Source organism: Zeus faber, assembly GCF_960531495.2.
Source record: "Zeus faber genome assembly, chromosome: 9".
Classification (NCBI taxonomy): domain Eukaryota; kingdom Metazoa; phylum Chordata; class Actinopteri; order Zeiformes; family Zeidae; genus Zeus; species Zeus faber.
Window position 1 is genome coordinate 5,568,121 of NC_137197.1, and position 24,904 is coordinate 5,593,024.

The following is a 24,904-nucleotide window of genomic DNA, read 5'->3' on the forward strand; positions in this document are numbered from 1 at the left end:
GGGACGAGGGGGAGCGAGGAGGGGCACACGGAGGGAGGAGCGACATACTACTGACCAATAATACAAGATGCTATTGTCAAAAAAAATAAATAAAAATAATAATCATTTGCATACATCTCAAAATCCATTTGCCGGTTTGTTCAAACTTGATCCTTAAATAATGCTACTACTTCTACTACTGCTACTATTGTACTATAGAGCTCTTTTTGATCATGTTTCTTTTTGGAAAAAAGTGATGTATCAACCATTTAGCATTCTGGAAATTGCTAGTCAGCAGCTTCCTCTGTAATTATGAAAACATTTATCTCAGATCAAGATGTATAACATTTCTTCCAGTGCTTTTGTTTGTTTTTTTTTTGAAAATGTACGGCAAAAACTAAACTTATGGTTAAATGTGTTTGAATAGGCTTTTATCAGCCCTGCGTAACAGACACTACATGTTCGGTTTCCATTGTACCGGTGTCCAATTTCTGATGGGTTTTCTCAAAAAAACAATTGCTGTTTTTTTTTGTTTTTTGTTTCCTTTCTTCTGAATAGATTGCTTGTATATGAAGGTTCTTTGTACCAATTAAAAAATGTATAGTGAAACGACAAATGAGAAAAAAAAAAAAGAAAAAACAAAACCATGAATTCGTTAATTTCTGTTCTTTGTTATGATAACAGACAAAATATACATATACAGAGTAAATATATATAAGAGTAGATGTTTTATTCCATAATTCTTTCCCAACCAAAAAAGGGGGGCAATGACCGATGACGGTGTGTTCTAAATTTGAGGCCGAGAGTTGCGTTCACAGGCACACTGTTGGAAAGTGTTGCTGAAGTTGTGCACAGGCCCCCAGCTCAAATCCATAACACCCCGGACCTACTTTAACCCTCATCATGTCAGTGGGTGTGAGGTAGCCAATCATATCTGCCCTTTACACGCACACACACACACTCCCCCTTCCCCCAACCAAGGGGGCACATGAGGCAAGATCAATAGATGAAGTAAATGCTATTGACGTGGGTTACAGTTGAATGTATGGTGGAAGTTTTTTATTTTAATGTAATTTGCCCCTGCAAAGTCCCACACACAGGGGAAGCCATTCTTGGTGCCGGGCGACGATTATGCCACGAAATTCAGAAAGGAACAATCTATGCATTTTGCCAACAGATTGAGGACGACTGTCACTGCTAAATTATATATTGGGGGGGGAAAGAAAAAAAAATCCCAGTTTGCTTTGGGACTGACGGAAGCCACAGTACACAGAGCTGGAGGGCTGTGCAGGCAGACAGACGAGGCTTGGAGAACTGGTTTCTGAATAAACTTTTGTGTATTTTTACGTGTCGAACAAGCAAATTGAAACTAGATTTTTCTTTTCTTGATATCTCTCTCTCTCTCTCTCTTAGTATTGTCTTTGTATGCCTGTATAGTTGATGTGGCAATCATGGCTTTTCCGGAGGATTTCATGTGGTGTGCATTGTTCTTATATGAAATGATATAAATCTATTTTTAAGTTAGTTTTCTTGTTTTCTAATTTTTTTTTTCCTCTTCCTGTGACAGTATCTCTGTATGTGACTGTCTCACTATGCACCCAAATGGCTTCAATCTGGTAACTGCGTGCTTGACTGTGGGGAGAGGGCTGGAAACTAATATAATATGCATATTAGTGATAAGAAATGATTGACACCAAGTGAAATTGATTCATGGTTACGGGGGAAAACACATCAATAAAGTCACCACTTCCATATGAATGCGTCTGTCGTTTCTTTAACTATGCAACTGCTGTCATTCTGTGTTTGTTTTTTTATTTAAAGGATAAAAATGGGAATATGTAAAGAAATACATGTTTGTTTTATATCCCTTTTTAATTAAATTTCTGAACATAACCATAGGACTCTATCATTTAAATACATATTAGTGATCGATGAATGGATAGATTTGTTCATTGTGGTGTTATCACATTTACATTTAGTCATTTGGCAGACGCTTTTATCCAAAGCGACTTACAAGGGAGAATAACATTCAAGCTACATTGCGACAGAGATTAGTGTAACAACAACATTGGTGTAACAATAAATACTGCAAGGCGGTGCTAAGTAATTGTAGATTAGGACAGGAGGTACTCACTGAAGAGCTGGGTCTTCAGGTGCTTCTTAAAGACAGAGAGGGAGGTCCCCGCTCTGGTCATTTTTGGCAGCTCGTTCCACCAACGTGGCACTACAAATGAGAATAGCCTGGATTGCCGTGGCTGTACGGCCGGCAGAGCCAGGCGACGCTCATTTGACGAGCGCAGCATCCGGGGGGCAACATGTGCTCTTACAAGAGCATTTAAGTAGGTGGGAGCATTCCCAACAATCACTCTGTAGGCCAGCATAAGAGACTTGAACTTGATGCGGGCGGCTACAGGTAACCAGTGGAGCTCGATGAGCAGCGGAGTGACATGTGCCCTCTTTGGCTGGTTGAACACCAGTCGCGCCGCCGCATTCTGTATCATCTGTAGTGGCTTCACCGCACAGGCCGGCAAGCCTGTTAAGAGGGCGTTGCAGTAGTCGAGACGGGACATCACCAAGGTTTGTACCAGCAGTTGAGTGGCATATTGGGTCAGGTACGGCCTGACTTTTCGGATGTTGAGTAGTGCGAAGCGGCAGGACCGGGAGACTGCGGCAACATGGTCCGAGAATGTCAGTTGGTTATCAATAATGACACCAAGATTCCTTGCAGCCTTGGTAGGAACAAGAGATAGAGAGTCGATTTTAATATCAATGTTGTGATAAATACCTTGTTTGGCCGGGAAGACCAGCAGTTCCGTTTTCGCCAGATTTAGTTGAAGATGATAATCCTTCATCCATGTGGATATGTCAGCGAGACAATCCGAGATCCGCGTCGAGATAGTAGGGTCGTCTGGTGGGAAGGACAGATAGAGTTGAGTATCATCCGCATAGCAGTGATATGAAAAGCCATGTGAGCGGATGATCGGGCCCAGTGAGGTGGTGTATATGGCAAAGAGGAGGGGTCCTAGCACCGAGCCTTGGGGCACCCCTGTGGTGAGGTTGTGAGGCACAGACAGCTGGCCTCGCCATGTCACACTGAACGAGCGCCCAGTGAGGTAAGATTCGAACCAGGAAAGTGCACTGCCCGTTATGCCCATGCTTGAGAGTATGGACAGGAGTATGCAATGATTGACAGTGTCAAAAGCAGCTGATAAGTGGTTCATTCATTGTGGTGTTATAGCAGCACACAAAAAAACAATAGGAAATAATAGAACATAGAATACAAAAAAAGTGTCAAAAAGTACAAAATATACAAAAATATATAAAATGAATCGAATTTGTCAACTTCCCTATGAATTACTGGTCATACAAGATCCATTATCATTGCATTGAAAGATGAAAAGAAACCCACTGTCCCGATGTGCCTCTCACTGTATATTTAGAGCACTCAGAGCACTAGAGCAAACTATTTAGAGGTTTGTGTTGATGTACTGTATGTACACTACACTATGTTATTGATGTGATTTACTGTCCCTCCTGCACTTGCTGAGCAGCCCTGCAGGGCGTCACAGGCTTTATTTCCAACTGACTCATCACACCTGAGCCGAGCAACGCCTGACTCACCTGTGACTCAAGACCCTGATCGAGAGCCACTGTGAATGGTTCATCCCAAAAAATAGCCAAACCTGGACTGAATGCGTCACCGAAAGCACCTGCGGAGAGAGCTTGACACGCGGAGGAGGAGCGGGGATGGATCACCTCCTGTCCCTCTTCGTATGACCTCCATTCGCGCTGCTTTCGCCTCGTCTGACCATGTGACGTCATCAGCCCATCAGAGGACAGCAGGGAGACGGGGAACGCGCGCCAACAAAGGCGGTGCATCCCATAAACGAGGGCTCCGTGTGTCTATTAGTATTTAGGAAAAAAACATGTATTGAGTCTTTTCGTTTTGAAACTGGCAATAATAAAGCAGATGGTCATTGTTGGAGTCTCCTCCTCACTATTTTATTTTCTATAAACTTAAGGTTCATTTTCGTTATAGTTGTTTTTTATTATCCTTAATATATATGTATATATATGTATATACGACCATTCCAATTGTAATACATACATAGATATATACACACATATACACACTATATACTGTATATGTATGTATGTGTGTGTGCATATATATTTTTTAATTCATTTTATATATATATACAAAACATATAAAACATATATATGAAACAATTATAGCTATATATATATATATATATATATATATATATATATATATATATACAAAATATATAAAACATATATATATATGAAACAATTATAGCTATATATATATATATATATATATATATATATATATATATACAAAATATATAAAACATATATATATATATATATATATATGTATATATATATATTAAAAGTGTATCTTTAATTATCTTCATTTCAACCATCTCCGGCTCCGTCCTGTTGGACGTTGCGTCGCTCACCTGTCGCAGGAAGTAGCAGGTACGTGCGCGGGGCGGAGGCCACGCCCACAGAAACCTGCGGCTCCCTCCCGGAAAAGCAGAGCAGAGCAGGAGGGCGACGTCTGCAAACACCGCGAAGAAAAGTGTAGATTGAACATATTGGATTTTTTCGTAATTGTGAAAAGTTGTTTTTCATATACGTTCATATATTTTTTTCTGTTTCGTTATTTGTGGTTGTTCCTTCCTTCGCTGCGTGGGTTGCTTGTCCCCGACAGACGACACCTCAAAGTCACTTCGGAGACGTAAGGCCTGCAAGTCAACCTTGGAAATAACCCTAACCCTTTACCACAATTATAAGTCATTTATCCACTAAAAAAAAAGTGTGTGTGTGTGTGTGTGTGTGTGTGTGTGTGTGTGTGTGTGTGTGTGTGTATGTATGTGTGTGTGTGTGTGTGTGTGTGTGTGTCATACCTCAGCAGGTGTTGGACTCCATCATGGACTACATGGACAGTGGAATGAGATACACCCCAAAGTCGGTAGGAACCTTTCATCATTGGAAAGACACTGTATTTCAGCCCTTTGTCGGGGTGTTTCATGTGAAATCCAAATGCTAAAAAAATCCAAACCTGCGTTAGGGGGGAAAAAAAAACGAAAAAAAAAAAAAAGTAATAATTAAAAAAAAAGTAAAATCTGTTTATCGACCCTGAAAGGCCAGCCAGCGTAGCCCTGTTCATGGACGGACCTGTTCAGAAACATCCTCTATGACCTCACACGGTGCCCGTTTAAACCTCCACCGTCCAAATAAAACCGTGATAATTCATTTGGGGTTGGGGTGATATTGACAAATATTGACAATAACACCTTGATGTTGATCATTTGGCGATGTTTGCGGGATGACTATCGGCGCTTGATAAGAAATATATGAGTCATGAGCATGTTATGACTAATCGGGGGTGTTTATTCGGAGAACTAGAGCACTATGAAGTTCATAAAATGACATTATTTTTGCTGTGAAGAAAAACATTCATCTATAATCTGATAACCAAATTCCCGGACGATATCCACCCTTGTATCACAACGTTGACATTATATCGGCTTGCTCTAATACGTTCTCTGTAGCCCCTTTCCCACTTGCATTGAAAGCCGTAAATATACCGGTAATGTTCTGCGTTGGCATCGTGTGTGAAAGGGATCTGGTGTCCATGTTCCGTAAACCTCCCCGCTCTCCAGCCTGTATCATTTCCGGGAAAACGTGTGTGGGAGTGGAAGCAGTAACATTTCCATAAAGTCGGGTTGGAGCCGAATCCAAATAAAGCACAAATGCCATTATTATTATTTTTTTGAACTAATGTTTAGTTCGTACAAATATTTAAAAGGCGATTTGATTTCGTGAAGGAGGAAAAAAAAGAAAAGAAAGAAAACGGAAAAAACGGCGAATCCAAACCGTGGCGCTGGGCTGCCAAGACGACTTTTCTGATTTTCAATTTCGTTCTTTTTTTTTTTTTTTTTTTTTTTTTTGTTCTTAAAAAAATGCCGCCCAGAGCCTAGGCGTGTCTTTCACAGTTAGGGGTGCGGTGCGGGGACATCGGGACAAGCGTTTCGTTTTCCCATAGGCTGCACCGCGGGGCGGGGCCGGAGGGAGCGAGCCGAGGGAGAGAACGGGCGGAGAACGTTCCTTCTCCGCGGGCGCAGGGAGTAGGACAGGTTTAAGGTGATCACACTGATTTAGTCATATGGTGTTACGGGTTACTGCGTCCAGGGGCAGGGGCCGGGCCGGGGTGACCGGTCTAAAAAAAAAAAGAAACGGATTCTGTTGCCTCGTCTCGCGTGGTCGTAGACGCGAGCGTTACGTGATGTATCCATAACAGTCATAACATGTGGGAACAGATTCCATACTCTCTGTGGAAAACCACGACCTACTGCCTCAGCCGGGTATTTATTTATCCAGTAATGTTCCGGGTTGCGTGTGTGAAAGGGCCTTGTGCAAGTCAACGGGAGTCGTCTTATGCACATTTTAGTATTTTTTAGAGCTTATAGAGCTTATTGTGCGTAATCACCGGGTGTCATGACATTTCACTGCATATATGTATGACTGTATGTATGTATGTGACAAATATTCTCTTGAACTTGAACTTATGGACCCGGCTCGCCTGTGCGCTCCGTCATTCCGAATGAAAGCGGCGACTGGGAGACAAAACACTTTCACTTGCACCTTTTTTAAGGTTGCAATTCAGTTCCGCCGAAGAAAATGAAAACCGTCCCCCGGGAGCGTGGCCTCCGTCGGAGCGCGGCGACATCGCTGCCCCTCGACTGAATCAATCCAAACAAGTCACGGGATCATTTTTAAATAGTTCAATTCCAGAGTTAGTGCAAAGCAAAGCAAAGCATGTGTACGGCAACATGCCGGGTTGCAGTGGATGGCTGACCGTTGTCGCTACTGCTTATTGCAAATTTCAGGGCCCCCGGATTCCGGCGCCGTCTCCTGCCGCGTTGTGACACGTTCCCCGGCCTGATAGCTCCGCAGCGCCGGAGGCGAGGCGAGGCCCGCCGAGAGGGAGTCGGAGGGTGTCGCGGATAGTTTGGCCGGAGTCGCTGGCTTGTCCCGATGAGACCAACGTCCCCGTCGTTCACCGCCAGTGTTTTTGGCGATGGCGGCGAGACGCCCTGAACGGGGTGGGAGGGAAGGGGAAAGTAGTTCTTGTGCTCGGGTTGGACCGGTGCTCGCGCTGCACGTTAGATGTCATGATGTCATGACGTCTAACGTCCATGTACAGTATGTCAGCCGGTACCTTCTAAGGACCCGAAACCAGAGGTCCACATCTGCACCGTCCAATCAAAGTCACTGGCTAATCCTTGCGAGTTGTTACTGTGTGTTGGCAGATATTTCGGGTCCAAGGTTCGGTGTTTCCAGAAGAGTCCTTCTGTCTCCGCCTCGTACGCATCACAATAGGAGGCGCAAATATTACAAATGTTACAAATATGTTTGGTTTAACGTCGACTGTAAAGACAGTCAGTAAAACCCTTGTCGAGGGCTCATAAACTAAAGACCAGGCTGGTTTTCAAGGCTGGTTTTCAAGGCTGGTATCAAGGCGGGTAACAAGGCCGGTAACTATCTGGTTTTTCCACAGGCTCTGACATGAGATCTATAAAACAATAAAAAATATAATAATAAAAATAATGATGCTATTTGTAAAGCACCTTTCATACATCTACCAAGTGCATTTACAAAGGAGAACAATATGATTATTAAAAGAATGAAATAAATTCAAAACAGGGTGAGAAAATAAAACATGCAAAATCGCATTCAAAGAAAAAATAAATCCAACCGGCGGCAGGCATGTGCTGCTCCTTGAATCTTACTTTGTTCTAAAATAAAACCAAAAAAACCCCCCAAAAGGACGCTGTGGCGCGTGCGGTTCCCACCTCCCCTGAAGACGCTGTCTCACACTGTGTCGCTTAAGTGTTTGTTTTGTGTTTAACTTTGAGCAACGCACTGTAATCTGGCTTTTTGGGATGGATTTCATATTATTATTATTATTATTATTTGTTTATTTGTTGTTTTTTTTACGTCAACAAACCAAACTTGGTTTCTCGCCCCCACGAAGACATCCGATCCGCGGCAGAGACTTGTTGCGGTTCCCCGGCCTGTTTCTGCCCCCCCCCCCCTCCAGCAGGTTTGACAGGATTTCACACTGAAACCACTTCCCTCTCCCGCGCCCGCGGCTCCGCCCACAACCGAGACGCTCCCCTGCTCACCCGCCGAGGCCGTTGCTCGGTCCCCTTCAATCAGAGGCAACGCTCCCTTTTGGATTAGGACAAGCAGATTTTTATCAGAGATGCTGACATTGAAAATGAGTTTGCGCTGCCGAGCAGTAGACCCAAACCCCGGATATTTCTTTTTTTCTTTTTCTAAAGCTTCAAAGGGGATGACGTTGGTTATAACTAAACTTCCTCCGATGCCCCATTCAACCCTGTCCCTTCTGCTCGGGTGTAGAGCTGCAATGATTCATCGATTAGGTGCCGACTGATAAATAAATCGGCAACTATTAATTTTTATTTTTATTTATTTTTTAAGAAGAAGAGCATTTCCAAATTTTCTGATAACAGCTTCTTGAATGTGGATGTTTTCCGGTTCCTTTCGTCCCTTTTCGGCTTGTGGACAAGACATCTGAGGTCGTCGCCTCGTGCTTTGGGAAACATCGACCGACATTTTTCAGCATTTCACGGAGGAAAACAATCGCCAGGTTAATTGATAGTGTAGAAAGCCGCTTGTTGCAGCTCCGCTCTGCTGTAGACGAACTCTGGTCGCGTCGGTCACCTGGTGCATTCCTGAAACACGCAAGCACATACACGCTCCCCTCCGCTCGATGAAGCTCCTTTCTTGCCAAACCTTCCTGTGGAGAAATCCAAATAACAACAGCCCAAACTGCCTTCAAAGGGTTTAGGGTTATCTGATGTTGATGTTTGTTTTGCAGTTTGCTATTTATATCATAATTGCTGTTGAGTTTAGCTGTAATATGCCTGCCACTTATGATTTGGGGAGGTTGGGGGCAAACGTGCGCATAAAAGGATGGATGGATGGATGGATAATAGATGGATGGATGGATAAATAACTGATTAATAATGCTGATATGCCGAACCAAGCAGGTCGTTGCGTCTGTCTCAACAACACGGAACAGATTACAGCTCGGGACCGACGGACACGGCTCCGATGGAACATTAACCGGTAGCGCGGCTTTCGTCTCCCGCTCCAGGACGTGGACTGGGACACGTCGGTCCAGTTCCTGCCGGCGTCGGACACCAAGAAGCTGGAGAAGAAGAAGGGACCTGGTAAAGTCGGCGCCGTGATCGGCGTGGTGGTCTTCGCCGCCGTGGTGGCCCTGATGATCGGCTTGCTGGTGTGGCACTTCCACTGTGAGTCGCCGTCCGCCCGGCGCGGTTAAAGCCTCGGGACGTTTTTTGTTTTTTTTTTTAAACACGAGAAAGGTGCGGGTGGAAAGAAGACCCGGAATCTTTTCTCCTAAGTAGGGGTGTTGTTACTGCAGAGACGAGTTGCTTGAGTACACGTAGAAGTAAGATAATATAAGATTAACCTTTATTAGTCCCACAACGGGAACATTCGCACAGCTACAGCAGCAAAAAGTGACAGCAGAAGAGAAAGAGCATCAATAAAGAGTTGTACTAACTAAAAGTAAGTAAGCACTATAAACAATATAAAATATATACCTAAGTAGAAACAACATAAATAGGAATCAGAGTATTAAAGAATATTTAGACAAATTGCACATCCGGGGTTGTACTTTTTTTTTTTTTTTTTTTAATGAAAATAAAAAAGGTAAAAATAGTGATGAAGAAAGCAGCCCGGGTAAGGGTGTATCGTTAGTTGGTTATGTTTGTTTTTTTTGTTGTTTTTGCTTTTTTTAATGCTTCACGGAGCAGCAAACAACATAATTAGATCGACGAACAAGTGTACAAAAGGATGCTCACCCGTTTTGTGTTTTGCCATTTCTCTTAAGTTTCCTTTGCGATAACAAATACACGGGTCTGATAAGTGGAGTGATGTTTCTGGAGGGTTAGCGCTCAGTGAGCGTATCCGCCTTGGGTTGAGTTGATTTGTCCCCGGATTTTAAGAGCAACGACGCCGGTGAGACTGAAAGGGCCCCGGAGACAAAATCGTGTCTCACCTCCAGAGCAGAGAAAAGAACAAACGGGTGACAAAAGCAACATGTGAGGGGAAGCGGGGCGGATCAGATCAAACCCGACGCAGAGCGGAGCGCCCGCAAAGACACAGCCAAACAAAAAATAAACAGCCTGGAGAAAGGGAGCCAAAAATAGAGGAAATTTTCCCGATGCAAGGGAAGTGTGAGCGTGCTGTTTGGGGCTGGATTATGGAATTACAGTATGATGCTTTTATGGTGTCAACAGAGCTGCATCGTTAATACACTGCTACTAAGTTTTGACAACCATGAAGATAAACTCTTCAACGTCTGAGCCCGTGAAAATAACCCCTGGTTGGCAGAGTAAAGTAGGGAAATATATTTCAAAAGAAGAGTAAAAAGTACAATCTATCCTCCAACACTGCCGTATTGATTATTTGTACTGAGTACAAATTGTATTCTCAGGGGTTACAGTGAGGAAATTAAGTATATGATCTACCGGTATTATTTGGACAGACAGCAGGGGGTCAAACTGGTGAATAGTTCACTCTGGGGGCTTTAACACAACGTGACACTTTATAGCAGCACTACCTAACTTTTTTTTTTACCTTAAAATAACAGCTCGTAATATGGAGTATGGCTTCTCTTTCATTCGCACCCACTCCCCAGACGCCTGTCCTTAATAATATCTCCGTAATAAGGTAACTTCTGTGTCCGGGTTTGAAACTGTGGGTTTAGTGCGTCGCGCTTTCCGGCACTACGTCACTTCCTTGATGTTTGGCTCCGGTAATTACAGTTTTTCTGCCTTGTAAAATTTATTCAAGGAAAAAAAAAAAAAAAAAACAACCCATAAATTATAAACCTGCCAGTCAAAATTTCCGGTAATAATGCTCATACAAAACAGAGCCGTGCTACCTCCCCCGATGGCGCAGATGAGACGGCCCAGCGGTGCACCCGCACCTCAGCCGGCGCGCGTCGGCCCTCACTTTCATGCCCGCTGCAGCGGCGAGCTCCGTGCAAGGGGAGCTGTAGCCGGGGTGTACGTTATATCTGCGTGCGTAACATAGACTGTTATTGAAACGGGACCGATAAGGTTCAAATTTGTACTGTAAAATAAATTACTTTCTAAACGCCGGACCGAGTTTCACGACAATCGTGTGAAAGTGCAATTGCACTCAGAAACATTTGGGCCATCAAATCCCAAAAGTCAAAACACTGCATCTTTTTGTCTGTTTTGTGTCGCAAGAGCGTCTTTGTTGCTGGAGGAGTCGTGTTTAGGAGTCATCAGTTTACTAGCACCTTAACAATAGATGTCAGGTAATATCCTCCGCGTCGAAAGGTTGTTTTTTTATATGAAGTATGGGCAGACTTTTAACATTAGCATTCAAGGGCAGTACATGACCTTTAGCTCAGTACGGTGGTTTGTGGGAGTGGGACGTTAACGCTCTGCCTCTCCGGCACACGACAGACCGCAAGGACGTCCGGGAGAAACGGATGTACAGCGGCTCCATGCGCATCACCAACCAGGTGTTCGAGGAGGCGTACGAGAACCCCAACAGCACCGAGTTCAAAGCTCTGGCCAAGCAGGTGACCACACAGGTGAGGCTGACACGCACACGTGGCCTATAACGTTAAATCAGTGAGTCTCACGCGGCAGCTTAGTTTATACTAAAGTAGAATTAGCAGCAAAGCTTCAGTCGAACGATTGGCAACTATAGAATCGGGCCATAGTACATTGATGGTGCATTTAGATGGATCCAGGTCCGCGTGTCCATGTAGTCGCGTCTTTAACATTAAAACCAGCTTCCTTTTCTTTAGGTCAATCGTTACACCCTTCAATACATCTCTTCATTTTGAAACCATGTTTTAAGGTTGTGGTGTCGCTCACCATGTCTCTTTTTCCCACGGAAGGGATGTGGGAGGAGTACAGGGCATGGTCTTATGCACACACACACACACACACACACACACACACACACACACACACATACCTCAAATAGGAGGGTAAAATATCCTTGTCGTAACCATAGAGAAAAAAAGTATAATTGGATGCTCTTTATCCTTAGAGCAGCACTGTGTAAGATGCTCTAGTTTTGCCCCTCTAGCTGTTTAAACGGTGAGTCACCAAGCTTCAGTTGCAGCACATTTCTCAATTTTCTCTTTCTAACGTTTACTAAGCACTGGAATGCAAGTGTTGCATATGCAGAGGTAAACTGATAACTGACTGTGGTGTGTGGGTGGTGTTATTTAAGCAGCCACACCCGTCTTGGCTCCAGTTAATTGGTCCCGGGATCAGGGGTGGCTGTATGCCCGTCGCTGGCCAGAGCAATCAACGAGCACAGATTAAAGCCCCCCATCCCGACACACACCCAGAGGAGGAGCCCTTGTCGCAATGTGTTTCCATCTGCTCTGGGCTCGTTCCTCCTGCCCACTCGGTCCCTGTTCGGACCCCGCTGTGGCAATTCCACCTGCCACACGCATCCCGAGTGGCTTTTTCAGAGCCCTCCGACGCAGAGGAATGGCCACCCCTCCAAGCACCAGTTTGGTGGTCCTCCGCCGGACATCCTGGGTCCAGGGTCCCGCTGCTGCCAGTCGGGAGAGGGCCGGTGCCGTGGCCGACCGTTGACCCTGCCGCTCATCCAGGGTGTCTTCGGACGGCCCCCTGTGTCCCTTCCCCGTCCCGGAGAGTCTCAGTTCGGGCGCCACTTGTGACGGGTCGGTCACTTCCCAGGGTGGAGCGGGGGGAGGCGTTTCTGAGAGAGTTGGGCGTGTGTTTATTCACAGGCGAGGGCAGGTTGGCTTGCTTTAATCAAAACTGAGAGCGACGCTGGCAAAAATGTTAAATAATAGTAATGTGACAGAATAAGAGCTCCTCCGCGGCCCCTCCGCGGCGGGCCCCGTGGACGGCTGCCGAGCCCCGTGCGCCGATCCCTCACTGCAAGACAGGAAAACATTAAGAACATGTCCTGCCCCGGGTCGGACCGATCAGCGCCTCTTCGCCGCTGACTCGGCCGATTCACAAAAGTGAATCTCAGCCTCTGCAGGGTGTTCGCAGGGCGGGAAAAACCTCTTCATTTAAGGCAACTGAATGTTGTTTATTCACAGTGTGAACAACTGTGAGGTGCAGTCTTACACAGTGCCCCTTCAACATTACAAAACAAATGATGACTTAACCACTGTTGTAATCGAAGGTTTTGTTGATAAAAGGCTAAAAGGCTCAGTTTGTTCAAACACTAACGACAGTTGTGCTGATCGTGTCACTTTGGACAAAAGTGCTGTTGGCAAAGTTATGTAATTTAAAAATGTTGTTTAAAAAATGCTCTTGTATTTTCTTCCCGCCGCAGCTGAAAGCAATCTATGCCAAGACCCCGCAGCTGAGCAAATATTACGTGGGATCGACTGTTCAGGCCTTCAGGTGCGTGGCCGAGAGGGAAGTCCTTAAAGGAATTAAGGAAGTCGTTCTGTTTCTCACCGGGTTCTAATTATATCTACTTTTGTGGCTGCTGTGGTCGAAAAGAGAGGGAATTTTTTATTTATTATTTTTATTTTTTTTAAGTTTCAAATGTATTTGTTATTAAAACACATTTGGCTAAAATTTGAAGCAGGTTGAAACCCCTGGTATATACAGCGGGGGCATTAAGTATTGAACATGTCAACATTTTTCTCAGTAAATATATTTCTGATGGGTCTATTGACATGAAATTTTCACCAGATGTCGGTAACAACCCAAGTAATCCACACATGCAAAGAAATCAAAACATATGTGTCCATAAATTATGTTATATGTAATAAAAGTGGAATGAAACCGGGAAAAAGTATCGAACACGCTTGCCGAAATTTCTTTAATACTTAATAGAAAAGCCTTTTTTGGTAATGACAGCTTAAAGACGCCTCCTGTGTGAAGAAACTAGTGGCATGCGTTGCTCAGGTGTGATTTTTATTTTATTTTATTTTTTATTCATTTATTTAAATTTTTTTTGCCCATTCTTCCACACAAACCGTCTTCAAATCTTGAAGGCTCCGGGAGGCCTCTTCTATGAACTCTGATCTTCAGTTCTTTCCGTAGATTTTCAGTTGGATTCAAGTCAGGTGATTGACTGGGCCATTCCAGAAGCTTCACTTTCTTTCTCTGAAACCAACGGAGATTTTCCTCGGCCGTGGGTTTGGGATCATTGTCGTGCTGAGGTATCCACCCTCGTCTCATCCTCAACATCCTGGTAGACGGCAGCAGATTCTTATCAACAATGTCTCGCTACATTTCTCCGTTCATCCTTCCTTCAATTATGTGAAGTCTGCCGGTACCACATGCTGAAAAACAGCCGCGCGCCACGACGTTCCCACCTCCAAACCTCGCTGTCGGCACGGTGTTTTTAGGGGGATGTGCGCTGCCATTTCTCCTCCAAACATGGTGTGTGCTATGACATCCAGAGAGTTCAATTTTGGCCCCACCCGACCAGACTATTTCATCCCAGTATTTCATTGGCTTGTCCAAATGTTGTGCGGCAAACTTTAAACGAGCCTCAACACGCTTCTTCTTCAGCCGTGCTGTCCTGCATAGAGGCCATGGCGGTTGAGTGCGTTACTTGTTGTTTTCTCTCACACAACTGTACCTGCTAATTCCGGGTCTTTCTGAAGCTCTCTGGGAGCTGTCCTTGGGCCTTGGACAACACTTCTAATCATTCTTTTGACTCCTCTGTTAGAAGTCTTGTGAGGAGCACCTGGTGGTGGCCGGTTGATGGTGAAATTATGTTCTTTCCACTTCCGGATAATGGCCCCAATAGTGCTCACTGGTACCTTGAGGTTAAGAAATACGTCTGTAACCAATGCCATCAAGATGTTTTGCAACAATACGGTTGCGACGGTCTTGGGAGAGCTCTTTGGTTTTACCCATCATGAGATGCTTCTTGTGTGACACCATGGTAATGAGAAACCTTTTTATAGGCCATCAATGAGGACTAAACCAGCTGATATTAAGGGGGGCAGGATTGCTACCTAAATACTGACAGATTTTGGCTGGTTTCTTGGCTTCCCATACCTTTTTGCACCTCCTATTCTTCATGTGTTCAATATTTATTGAACACATGAACACATGTGTTCAATATTTATTGAACAGATGAAGAACATATTGAACCTGTTTCATTCCACTTTATCACACATAACGTAATTTATGGACAAATATGTTTTGATTTCTTTGTATGTGTGGATTACTTGGGTTGGTACCAACATCTGGGGAACATTTCATGTCAATAGCCCCATCAGAAATATATTTACTGAGAAAAATGTTGATGTGTTCAATACTTATTGCCCCTGCTGTACATGTAACTATACAATGAAAGTTATCTAATTGCTCAGCAACGCAGCTTGAATTAAGCTGCTAGGATAGTTCCTTATTACCAATAGGATCATTTGGACCAGTTGAAACATTTGTTGATCCCTCAAAGTATATTGAATCACAACATACTTTTTTGATATACTTGCATGTTCTGTTTGAGCGTGTGTGTGTGTGTGTGTGTGTGTGTGTGTGTGTGTGTGTGTGTGTGTGTGTGTGTGTGTGTGTGTGTGTGTGTGTGTGTGTGTGTGTGTGTGTGTGTGTGTGTGTGTGTGTGTGTGTGTGTGTGTGTGTGTGTGTATTTATTTTTTGAGCATGGTTTATGAAAGCCAATAAAGCGAAAGAGGAACTAAAAAAACTGACATTTTAATTCTCCACTCAGAGACCACAGAATCTTCTGGTAAAAGTTAGCAGCAGAATATGAATTAATATCGAGTTTTTAAAAAGGGACTGTGGACATTTGCTGCACAGCTTCCGTATCGCTTTAAATCCGCCGGTATCCCCAGAAACCCTTCTGCTTTTCTTTTTTAATTGTCTTGTGGGGTGTGCTGGAATCTGACCCGGTGGGTTGTATTTATTATTGACGCACGCATTTCCCGCTCACTCTGCCTGAGCGCGACCGCTCAGTGTAACGTATCCCCTTCCTCGCCTCCCCTCCTCCACCCTCCAGCGAAGGCAGCGTGATCGCCTACTACCTGTCTGAGTTCAAGGTGCCCGTGGGCCAGGTAGCGTCAGTGGACAGCACCATGTCCGCCATGGACAAGCTGGTGGACAAAGATCAGCGTTTTCTGTACAGACCCGGAAACTCCCTCATCTTCGAGGACGTGAAGTCTTCAGGTACAGCAGAGTCTCTAATGCAGCATTTATTAAAAAAAAAAAAAATGTGTATTAATAATTAATATACTGAAAATATATCTGAAAATAGAAAAAAAAACCGATTATGGTCGTGTAATTTGTTATATCTTTTTTTTAAGAATGGCAACATACTGCCAGTTTTTGATAAATATATGTTGAGTCCATTAAAATATTCAAAAGTATTTTCAGTATAAGTCTATGTATGTTCATTCTGTAAGAGCTGCGAGTTGATCAAACAAGCCATTCTTCAGACAGTATTTTTTTTTATAGCTGAATTGAATAATCCATCTGTGGGTTACCTATTGGATTAGTTGAATGATCTATGCAATTAATTCGGACCATAAAATTACAGTAAACTGTGTTTACCCCTTTCCCACTGCACCAAAAAAAAAAAAAAAGGCAACACCCGTTAACATTCGGCATTTGTCATCAGTGGGAAAGGAAAACCCAGGTGTCAGTTCTGGGTCAGACGACCCCGCAATGGACACGGGTTTTAATGGGCTCCACCTCCAATCAGCTCATAATACTTTGTTTTCAAGTTTTCACTGTTTTTTTTGTCGTCGTTTGTTTAAGTTGCTGTTTCCTCTACTGTTTTGTCCGCAATCCCACTGGAACCATGATGATTGGTTTAGAAACATGGATCTTGAAATATAAATGTATTTATTTGTTAATCAATTAATATCTTTAAGTTCATACTTTTTAACTTTCTGTGTCTTGTTTTCCAGCGCTGGACACACGTCTGTTCACGTCTTCTTTCAACAGTGAGTTCTCTGCAGATCGCACACAGAGCATAGTGTAAACATCCGTATAATAAAGGTGCTACGGCACTGCAGTGTATTCAGATGAGGCCATGTCTGGCTTTTAACTTTTGCAGCGTCACTCATTCAACTGTTAAAAGCACACAAGCTGAAACACTGCGTCTGTCGGGGTGTGGCGGCTTCACGTGGCAGAAAGGAGTTCATGTAGATGCGGGGTCTCAGTCTGCACACGCTTGACTAGAAGTCCAGTTTTCTTTTGGGTTTTGTTTTTTTGGGGTTTTTTTGCGGGAGCCTAAGTGAAAAAAAAAATTCCAATAATTGACGTATTCATTTATTTATTCATTTTAATCCCACTGTACTGTCTCGACTAGAAATTGAAATGAAACCGGAGTGAAAATGTGTGTTTGACCTCCGTCCGGAGTAACTTCGTGTCAGTCTGGGGTGAAGTTATTTCTGTCAAAACATCACTTTGTCTTCTCAGAGTACTACCGCTTCTCTGAGCACGCCAGGAAGAACCACATCGGGACCATCACGTCCCCCGGCTTCCCCAACTCGCCCTACCCCCCACGCACCTTCATCCAGTGGCAGCTCAGAGCCGACCCCGGCCACGTCATCAAGCTCAACTTCGACACGTTCAACCTGGAGGAGAACTGCAAGAACGACTTTGTCAAAATCTACGACTCCCTTGTGGCCATCGAGAGCGTCGTGATGGAGGAGTGAGTTGTTTTGTGTTTGGCCTACATGAAACGGTGTAAAATGTGTATATTTATTTGAAGAATCACAAAACACGGCATTTATTTTAGTGTATAGAATATAAAATGTGAACATATTTATGAGAGGCATATGAGTAATAATTGTGATCAAAATATTGAGCAAAACAATTGAGATCATATTTTTAATTGTGTCGCCTTTTGTTCAACACTGTAGATTTATTACGTTCCTACGGACGAGTTTTCCACGTTCATCCATTCTTCTCCTGTCATATTTTAGGCTCCAGCCAGGCACTGAGCAGCTGATTTCATACGTTAGTTGGACCTCTGTGTTGACGCTAATTAGAAAATCTAGATGGTTGATTCCAAATACCGGGGAGGATTTTCCCACTTGGGGGTGCCACCTTGATGGCAGTGCAGCTAGGCCCCCTGCTGGCCGCACGTCGCGTCGTCTGCCCTGCAGCGTGGACACTCATGACGGTGGTTGTGTTGTTTTTTTTTTTTTTTTTTGTTTTTCTTTTGCCGTTTGGACAGGCTCTGTGGCTACTTCTCCCCCAGCGAGCCCCTGACCTTCCTGTCCTCTCGCAACGTCATGCTGGTGACGCTGGTCACAAACGAGGAAGGGAACTACCCCGGGCTGCGGGCCCATGTCTCCCAGGTCCAGCGGGGGGGCAAAGGTACAGTCGGCGCCATCGTCCCGTCCCATCGCTCTCTATGCGATGGGTGTTCCTACAAACACCTCTTTGTTTTTTGTGTTTTTAGAGATGTCATGTGGGGGCCAGTTGACGGGGGTAGAGGGCAAATTCAATTCTCCAAACTACCCAAATTATTTCCCCCCGAACACTTTCTGTGAGTGGAAGATCCAGGTGAGTCACGCTTCGTACGCACCTCTTCTGGTTCTTTACATTCCGCAAATTTGCTCTATTTACGCACCGTCACATTTCATTTTCTCCGTCCCTCTCTTTTCGATTTTTCCCGCAGGTCCCTGATGGGAAATCAATTCAGGTGACGTTCAGTAAGTTCCTCTTGTTTGAGCCAGGGCAGGAGAACAACGCAGACTGCACTAAGGACTATGTGGAGATCAACAATAAGAAGTAATAACCTGTCACTGCTGACCCCACCCCTCCACCCGTTTTGCTGGAGGCCTTGTTGATGCTTATGTTTAGCTGATGTGTGTGTGAACCTCAGGCTGTGCGGGGAGAAGGTGGGAGCGGTGACAGAGACCAGCAGCACCAACAAGATGACCGTCACCTTCTTTTCTGACGCCTCTTACGTCGATCGCGGCTTCTCCGCCACCTTCAAGGCCGTCGACTCCAAGGACCGTAAGTGCGGCGGCGACGCCTTCATTTGTCGCCCTCAAGGTGATTTGCTATGTTGCTGACGTGTTGTTTTATTTACACCGGAGAAGGAGCTCAACACCTTGTGGACTGCACGATCGAAACTCTATTTTACTCTTCTCTAGTCTGTATGGACGAAAAGCTGATTGTCGTGTATTGTGAAGACCAGATGAACCTGTTCACGCTGGTTTTTCTTGACGGTCCGTGTGTCTCTGTCTGATCTCAGTTCTGTTTTCCGTCCACAGCTTGTCCGAAGCAGTTTCAGTGCAAGAATCAGCGCTGCTTGAACACAACGCTCAAGTGCGACGGCTGGAATGACTGCGGAGACATGAGTGATGAGTTGAAATGCAGTAAGTATATTAAAAAGTAAGTGTGTGTGTGTGTGTGTGTGTGTGTGTGTGTGTGTGTGTGTGTGTGTGTGTGTGTGTGTGTGTGTGTGTGTGTGTGTGTGTGTGTGTGTGTGTGTGTGTGTGTGCGGACTCTTGATTTACATTAAGTTTTATATTCTTGTCATTGTGGTGTTGTTGCCATGGCGACAGCCAGTAGCATATATATTTACCCGGCTGCCTCTCCTCACAGCGTGCAAGTCGACTGACCTCCAGTGTAAAAACGGACTGTGCAAGCCCATGTTCTGGCAGTGCGACGGCGTCAACGACTGCGGGGACCATTCGGATGAGCAGAACTGCGGTAAGCACCTCCCACTCTGTGTGAACGCCTCCCACTCTGTGATAAGCACCTCCCACTCTGCAATAAGCACCTCCCACTCTGCGATAAGCACCTCCCACTCTGCGATAAGCACCTCCCACTCCTTTGCCCCCTCCTGAAGGTGCTTGCCAGTCCGGAGAGCTGACCTGTATGAACAATAAATGTGTTTCGAAGAAGAAGCACTGCGACGGTCAGGACGACTGCGGCGATGGATCAGATGAGATGGATTGTGGGAGAAGTGAGTGTGTTTTTTGGTCAAACTCTCAAATAAAATCCAATGGTGTGTGTGTGTGTGTGTGTGTGTGTGTGAGAATCATTTTAATTTATCAATTTAATCCCCCGCAGCCTCAGAGATAACATGCACCGAAGTGATGTACAAATGTAAAAACAACAAGTGCGTCAACAAGGTGAATCCAGAATGCGACGGGGCTCAGGACTGTGAGGACGGATCTGATGAGCAGAACTGTGGTAACGTCTTCGTCATTCTTATTCAGCTGTACATGCAGTAGAACCGCGTCACCGCTAAAAACCCACACAGGGCTCCAGTGGCGGCCACAAATCTGTCAAATGCGACGAAACATTTTCATCGGTCTCGACGGTGCACCCGAGATTTAGCAGGTCTGACTTAAAAAAGATAAATTATTTAGAAACGGTATAAAAATGTTTTAACAAACACCAACTGGGTGTGTCGACATTTACCGTTGAACAAATGAACACCATTGAACAAACTGTAGATTATTTTGTCAGCCTATTGTGTGTGTGTGTGTGTGTGTGTGTGTGTGTGTGTGTGTGTGTGTGTGTGTCGCGCGCATAAGACCATGCCCTGTACTCCTCCCACATTCCTTGCGCGCGAACGAGAGACATGGTGAGCGACACCACAACCTTAAAACATGGTTCAAAATGAAGAGATGTATTGAAGGGTGTAACGATTGACCTAAAGAAAAGGAAGCTGGTTTTAACGTTAAAGACGAGACTACATGAGTACGCGGACCTGGATCCATCTAAATGCACCATCAATGTACTATGGCCCGATTCTATAGTTGCCAATCGTTCCACTGAAGCTTTGCTGCTAATTCTACTTTAGTATAAACTAAGCTGCCGCGTGAGACTCACTGATCTAACGTTATAGGCCACGTTACTTTCAAAATAATAATTATTTGGGGTTTTTTTGAGTTTTGTTGGAGGGTTCTGCTGTGATTATATTATATTCAATTACATTAATGTATACTGCATGAGGGCCAGGTGAGCCAGGCCACTGATCCACTGGGTTCCTTTCAGATTGTGGGAGGAGCCTGTTCAAGACGTCCCGCATCGTGGGGGGTCAGGACGCGGAGGAGGGCGAGTTCCCCTGGCAGGTCAGCCTCCACATCAAGGATTATGGCCACGTGTGCGGAGCCTCCCTCATCAGCCCGCGCTGGCTGGTCACCGCCGCCCACTGCGTCCAGGACGACGGCAGGACCAGGTAACCCATTCTAACCAATATAAATAAAAACAATTGGGGTATAAACTGGAGAATCCATCCCAGTGTTTCTCCAAGAAATGTCCCTACTAATTGGGGGGTGGGCGGGGCTGGTGTATACATAATAAAGAAACGGTAAAGAATTTGGATTTGTTTTGTTCATGGCTCGCTCCCTTTTGTTTGTAGAAGCAAACTATTTGGAATGCTAAAAATCTAATTTCAGACATGGCAATTAACTGTAAAGCTGCATTGCTTTCACACTTTTCCAAAGTTTTTAATGGTCTGCAGATAGCCTGAACTATTTTAATAATAGTCTATAGAACAGTCTACAGTCTCATTAATCAATGTCACACATTGACACCAATGAAATCACATGAATGTATGATTATTATGATATTGATATATTATGGTTTATTCTGTAATTTTATTCTTATTCTTTTATTCTCTAATTTGTGTGTGTGTGTGTGTGTGTGTGTGTGTGTGTGTGTGTGTGTGTGTGTGTGTGTGTGTGTGTGTGTGTGTGTGTGTGTGTGTGTGTGTGTGTGTGTGTGTGTGTGTGTGTGTGTGTGTGTGTGTTCTCCCCTGCGTCAGGTTCTCTCAGCCTGGCACGTGGGACGCCTTCATGGGTCTCCACACCCAGCGGCAGAACGGGAAGAACGTGCGGAAAAGGGGCCTGAAGCAGGTCATCTCGCACCCCTACTACAACGCCTACACCTACGACAACGACATCGCCCTCATGGAGCTGGACAGTCCCGTCTCCTACACCGACTACATCCGGCCCATCTGCATGCCCGCCCCGCAGCACGTCTTCCCTCCGGGGACCTCGGTGTGGATCACGGGCTGGGGGGCCACGCGGGAGGGCGGTGAGTGCACGCCGACAGGGGTCCCTCCACGGAAGGCTTTTTTTTTTTTATATAGGAGGACTGCGATGACAAAGGTGCTTTGTGTTCTGTGTTGTCCAGGTTACGCGGCCTCGGTGCTGCAGAAAGCTCAGGTTCGCATCATCAACAGCACGGTGTGCAACCGGCTGATGGGGGGACAGATCACGTCCCGCATGACCTGCGCTGGAATCCTGACTGGAGGCGTGGACGCTTGTCAGGTACTTTTCTCAGTTCCTGAAAAGATCAAAATCTAAAATCTACGTGCCCATTTCAAGAAATGTCCCTGTTTGCTTGAGAGTATCTTTGTAGGACAAAGCATTTATGCCTTTTATTTAAAAATGTTTAAATATTTAGTATATCTATAAACTATGCCCGATGAGGACTTTCTTATTTGAATAATAATTTATTCACGAACAAAACTTAAATTAAAATATTCCTCCTGCAATTGAAATATATTTATATATTGGAATATAATTTGATATTTGAATATACATTTAAATACACATTTTTGACTATTTTGAATATCTGGTTAACTGCACATTTATAGCCCACACTTACCCGTGCAAAAGAGCGACTCCCAAGCAGTGATGAGGAGTGTGCTGTGTTTCTGTTTGTTACTCGACATGATCTCACCCCTGTGCTCCCCTCGTCGGGCCGTTAGGGTGACTCCGGCGGCCCGCTGTCCAGCCCGTCCATCGGGGGCCGCATGTTCCTGGCCGGTGTGGTGAGTTGGGGAGACGGTTGTGCGCGCAGAAACAAGCCGGGCATCTACTCCACCGTCACCAAGTTCCGCGGCTGGATCAAGGAGAAGACGGGGGTGTAGGGGGCGGGGTCTCTCTCTGACGCTCAGGAGAGACGTGGGCACGCCATCCCCTCGCCCCGCTGCACGGATTGGTATTCCCTCCTGGACGCTCACGTTGCAGCAGATCATCGAGCTCTTCCCTCCCGTTCCAACCTGCAGTGGACAGTGAACTGCTTCGAGAGCGATTGTAACAACTTTTAACATCCAGTGCAATTTTTCTGAGGCAAACTTTTCGTTTGGGTGAAATGTTTTTTTTTTTTTTTTTGTTTTGTTTTTTAATGTAAATAATGTCTTTTTTTTGTGCTGTCGTTTTATCCACTGTCCTCGTTTTGCATGTTGTTATTTAAAAGCACAATGTTGTGTGTCACACATAAGTCCTTTTTAACCTGACTATTGGGAATATTGTTACGCAAAAACACCGCAAATATAAAAATCTGACTTCAAGATAATCTGTCTTTGGCCCCCACTCAAATATCCAACCTTTTTTATAGCTTTACTCACTGGACTTAATGTGAATAATACCCCCCCTCTTTTTTTTTGTCTCTTGTCTTTGGTTTTTAAAGTAAAGCTAAATGGCACCGTGCTCAGGTCTGTCCCTACCTCCTATGGTTTGGTAGCTATACATTTACCTTTTTATCTTACAGCGATTATAGAACATTTGACTGTCCACCCACTCCCACTCCAGTAGCTTCTGTGTTTGCTTTGTGGAAAACAAGGGCTGTGTGTTTTCTGCTCTCCACTGACTTCCATTACTTGTTGAGACCATAAACAAAGCAAACCAGACCCCGAGGCTTCTTCACCGTTGAAGTAATTAAACTACGTACTCCCTTTACAGATAATTGATATCCAACGTTGTACTAGAGAGTTATTTATACCTTTTATGAGGCTGTTTTGACATTTCTTTGAGACTTTGTGAAATCAATGGAGGTCAGAGAAAAAGAAAATGATATATTTGTTCTACACGGCGACAACAGAAGCTCCTAGTGAAATTGAGTGTTGAGGGAAAAAAACAGTCGCTGCTCTACAAAGCTTCCGTATGCCTTTAAGATGAGGGCCAGGCAAAGAGCTCCCTTAATGAAATGAGGAAGAACATAGTTCCTTTGTACTGTGATTGTTGATGTGTTTTGTTTCTTTTTGTTTTTAAATGATTTATCATTCCGGTCAGGATTTTCTGTTTTTATGTGAGAAATGTGTGAAATGCTATTATATCACGAAACAATGTGGAAAATTGTCTGTCTTGTTTGACTTAAATCTTCCATTTCGTTGCCAAAATGACCCTCATTCATTCCCTGTAGGTGGTTTAAAATGTGCTATCTCTGTTCTCCTGTGTGAATTTATATTTTACAGTGTTTTTAAATAAAATATCACTACTAAAATTTCAAGCAAGTATCGTCATGTCCTTTCTTAAATATCATGCATGTACACCGCTTGACCCTCATACAATATTTATGGAGAAGGGAGGTGTCGCTGGTGGAATGTATGTTATTTGCATTACAAATTACTCTCCATGAGAAGCTGACACTGCTTAGAATAGTAGGAAAGATGCAAAAAGAGGACTTTGCATATTTTTCAACACCTTATACTCATTCTGGGTATGGACCACGACGGTGATTTATCTCTAATATGATATGATAAAATTGACCTCCATTGATTCCTGGGGAGGGAATGTAGGATGAGCAAGGAATTGGTAAGTTAAGGTTTTACCATTTTTTTCTTGAGAGACCATAGGCCTAATGATAAATGCAAAACGTTACGCCTGTTTGATTACAGTTGGGGCTGTGATTGAGGAAGTGTTTGATTCCTCAATTGTCATTTTGTAATGTCTTCAGGGGATGCATCGCACAGGGACCACACCTCATGCAAAGTACGGGCACGGTTATCTATTAGGCTTGGGAACAAAAACTATAACTTGACGGTAAACACGGGTAGAAAGTTGCAGTCAGCTCTCATCTTAATAAGGTGAACA

The 24,904-nt window shown here is 44.4% G+C and overlaps 1 protein-coding gene across 1 annotated transcript; it reads left to right on the plus strand.

Moving 5' to 3' along the window:
- The first annotated feature begins 4,635 nt into the window (after positions 1–4,635).
- On the plus strand, positions 4,636–24,290 carry st14a (ST14 transmembrane serine protease matriptase a). Its single transcript, XM_080007135.1, has 20 exons — positions 4,636–4,747; positions 4,922–4,981; positions 9,200–9,359; positions 11,571–11,701; positions 13,447–13,517; positions 16,102–16,268; positions 17,012–17,047; positions 17,526–17,760; positions 18,289–18,431; positions 18,517–18,620; positions 18,736–18,848; positions 18,943–19,076; positions 19,337–19,441; positions 19,671–19,778; positions 19,918–20,034; positions 20,142–20,264; positions 21,075–21,258; positions 21,847–22,118; positions 22,218–22,354; positions 22,798–24,290. Exons 2-20 carry the CDS (start codon positions 4,940–4,942, stop codon positions 22,957–22,959), a joined length of 2,544 nt encoding a protein of 847 aa, XP_079863261.1. The 5' UTR covers positions 4,636–4,747; positions 4,922–4,939; the 3' UTR covers positions 22,960–24,290.
- Positions 24,291–24,904: the final 614 nt, after the last annotated feature.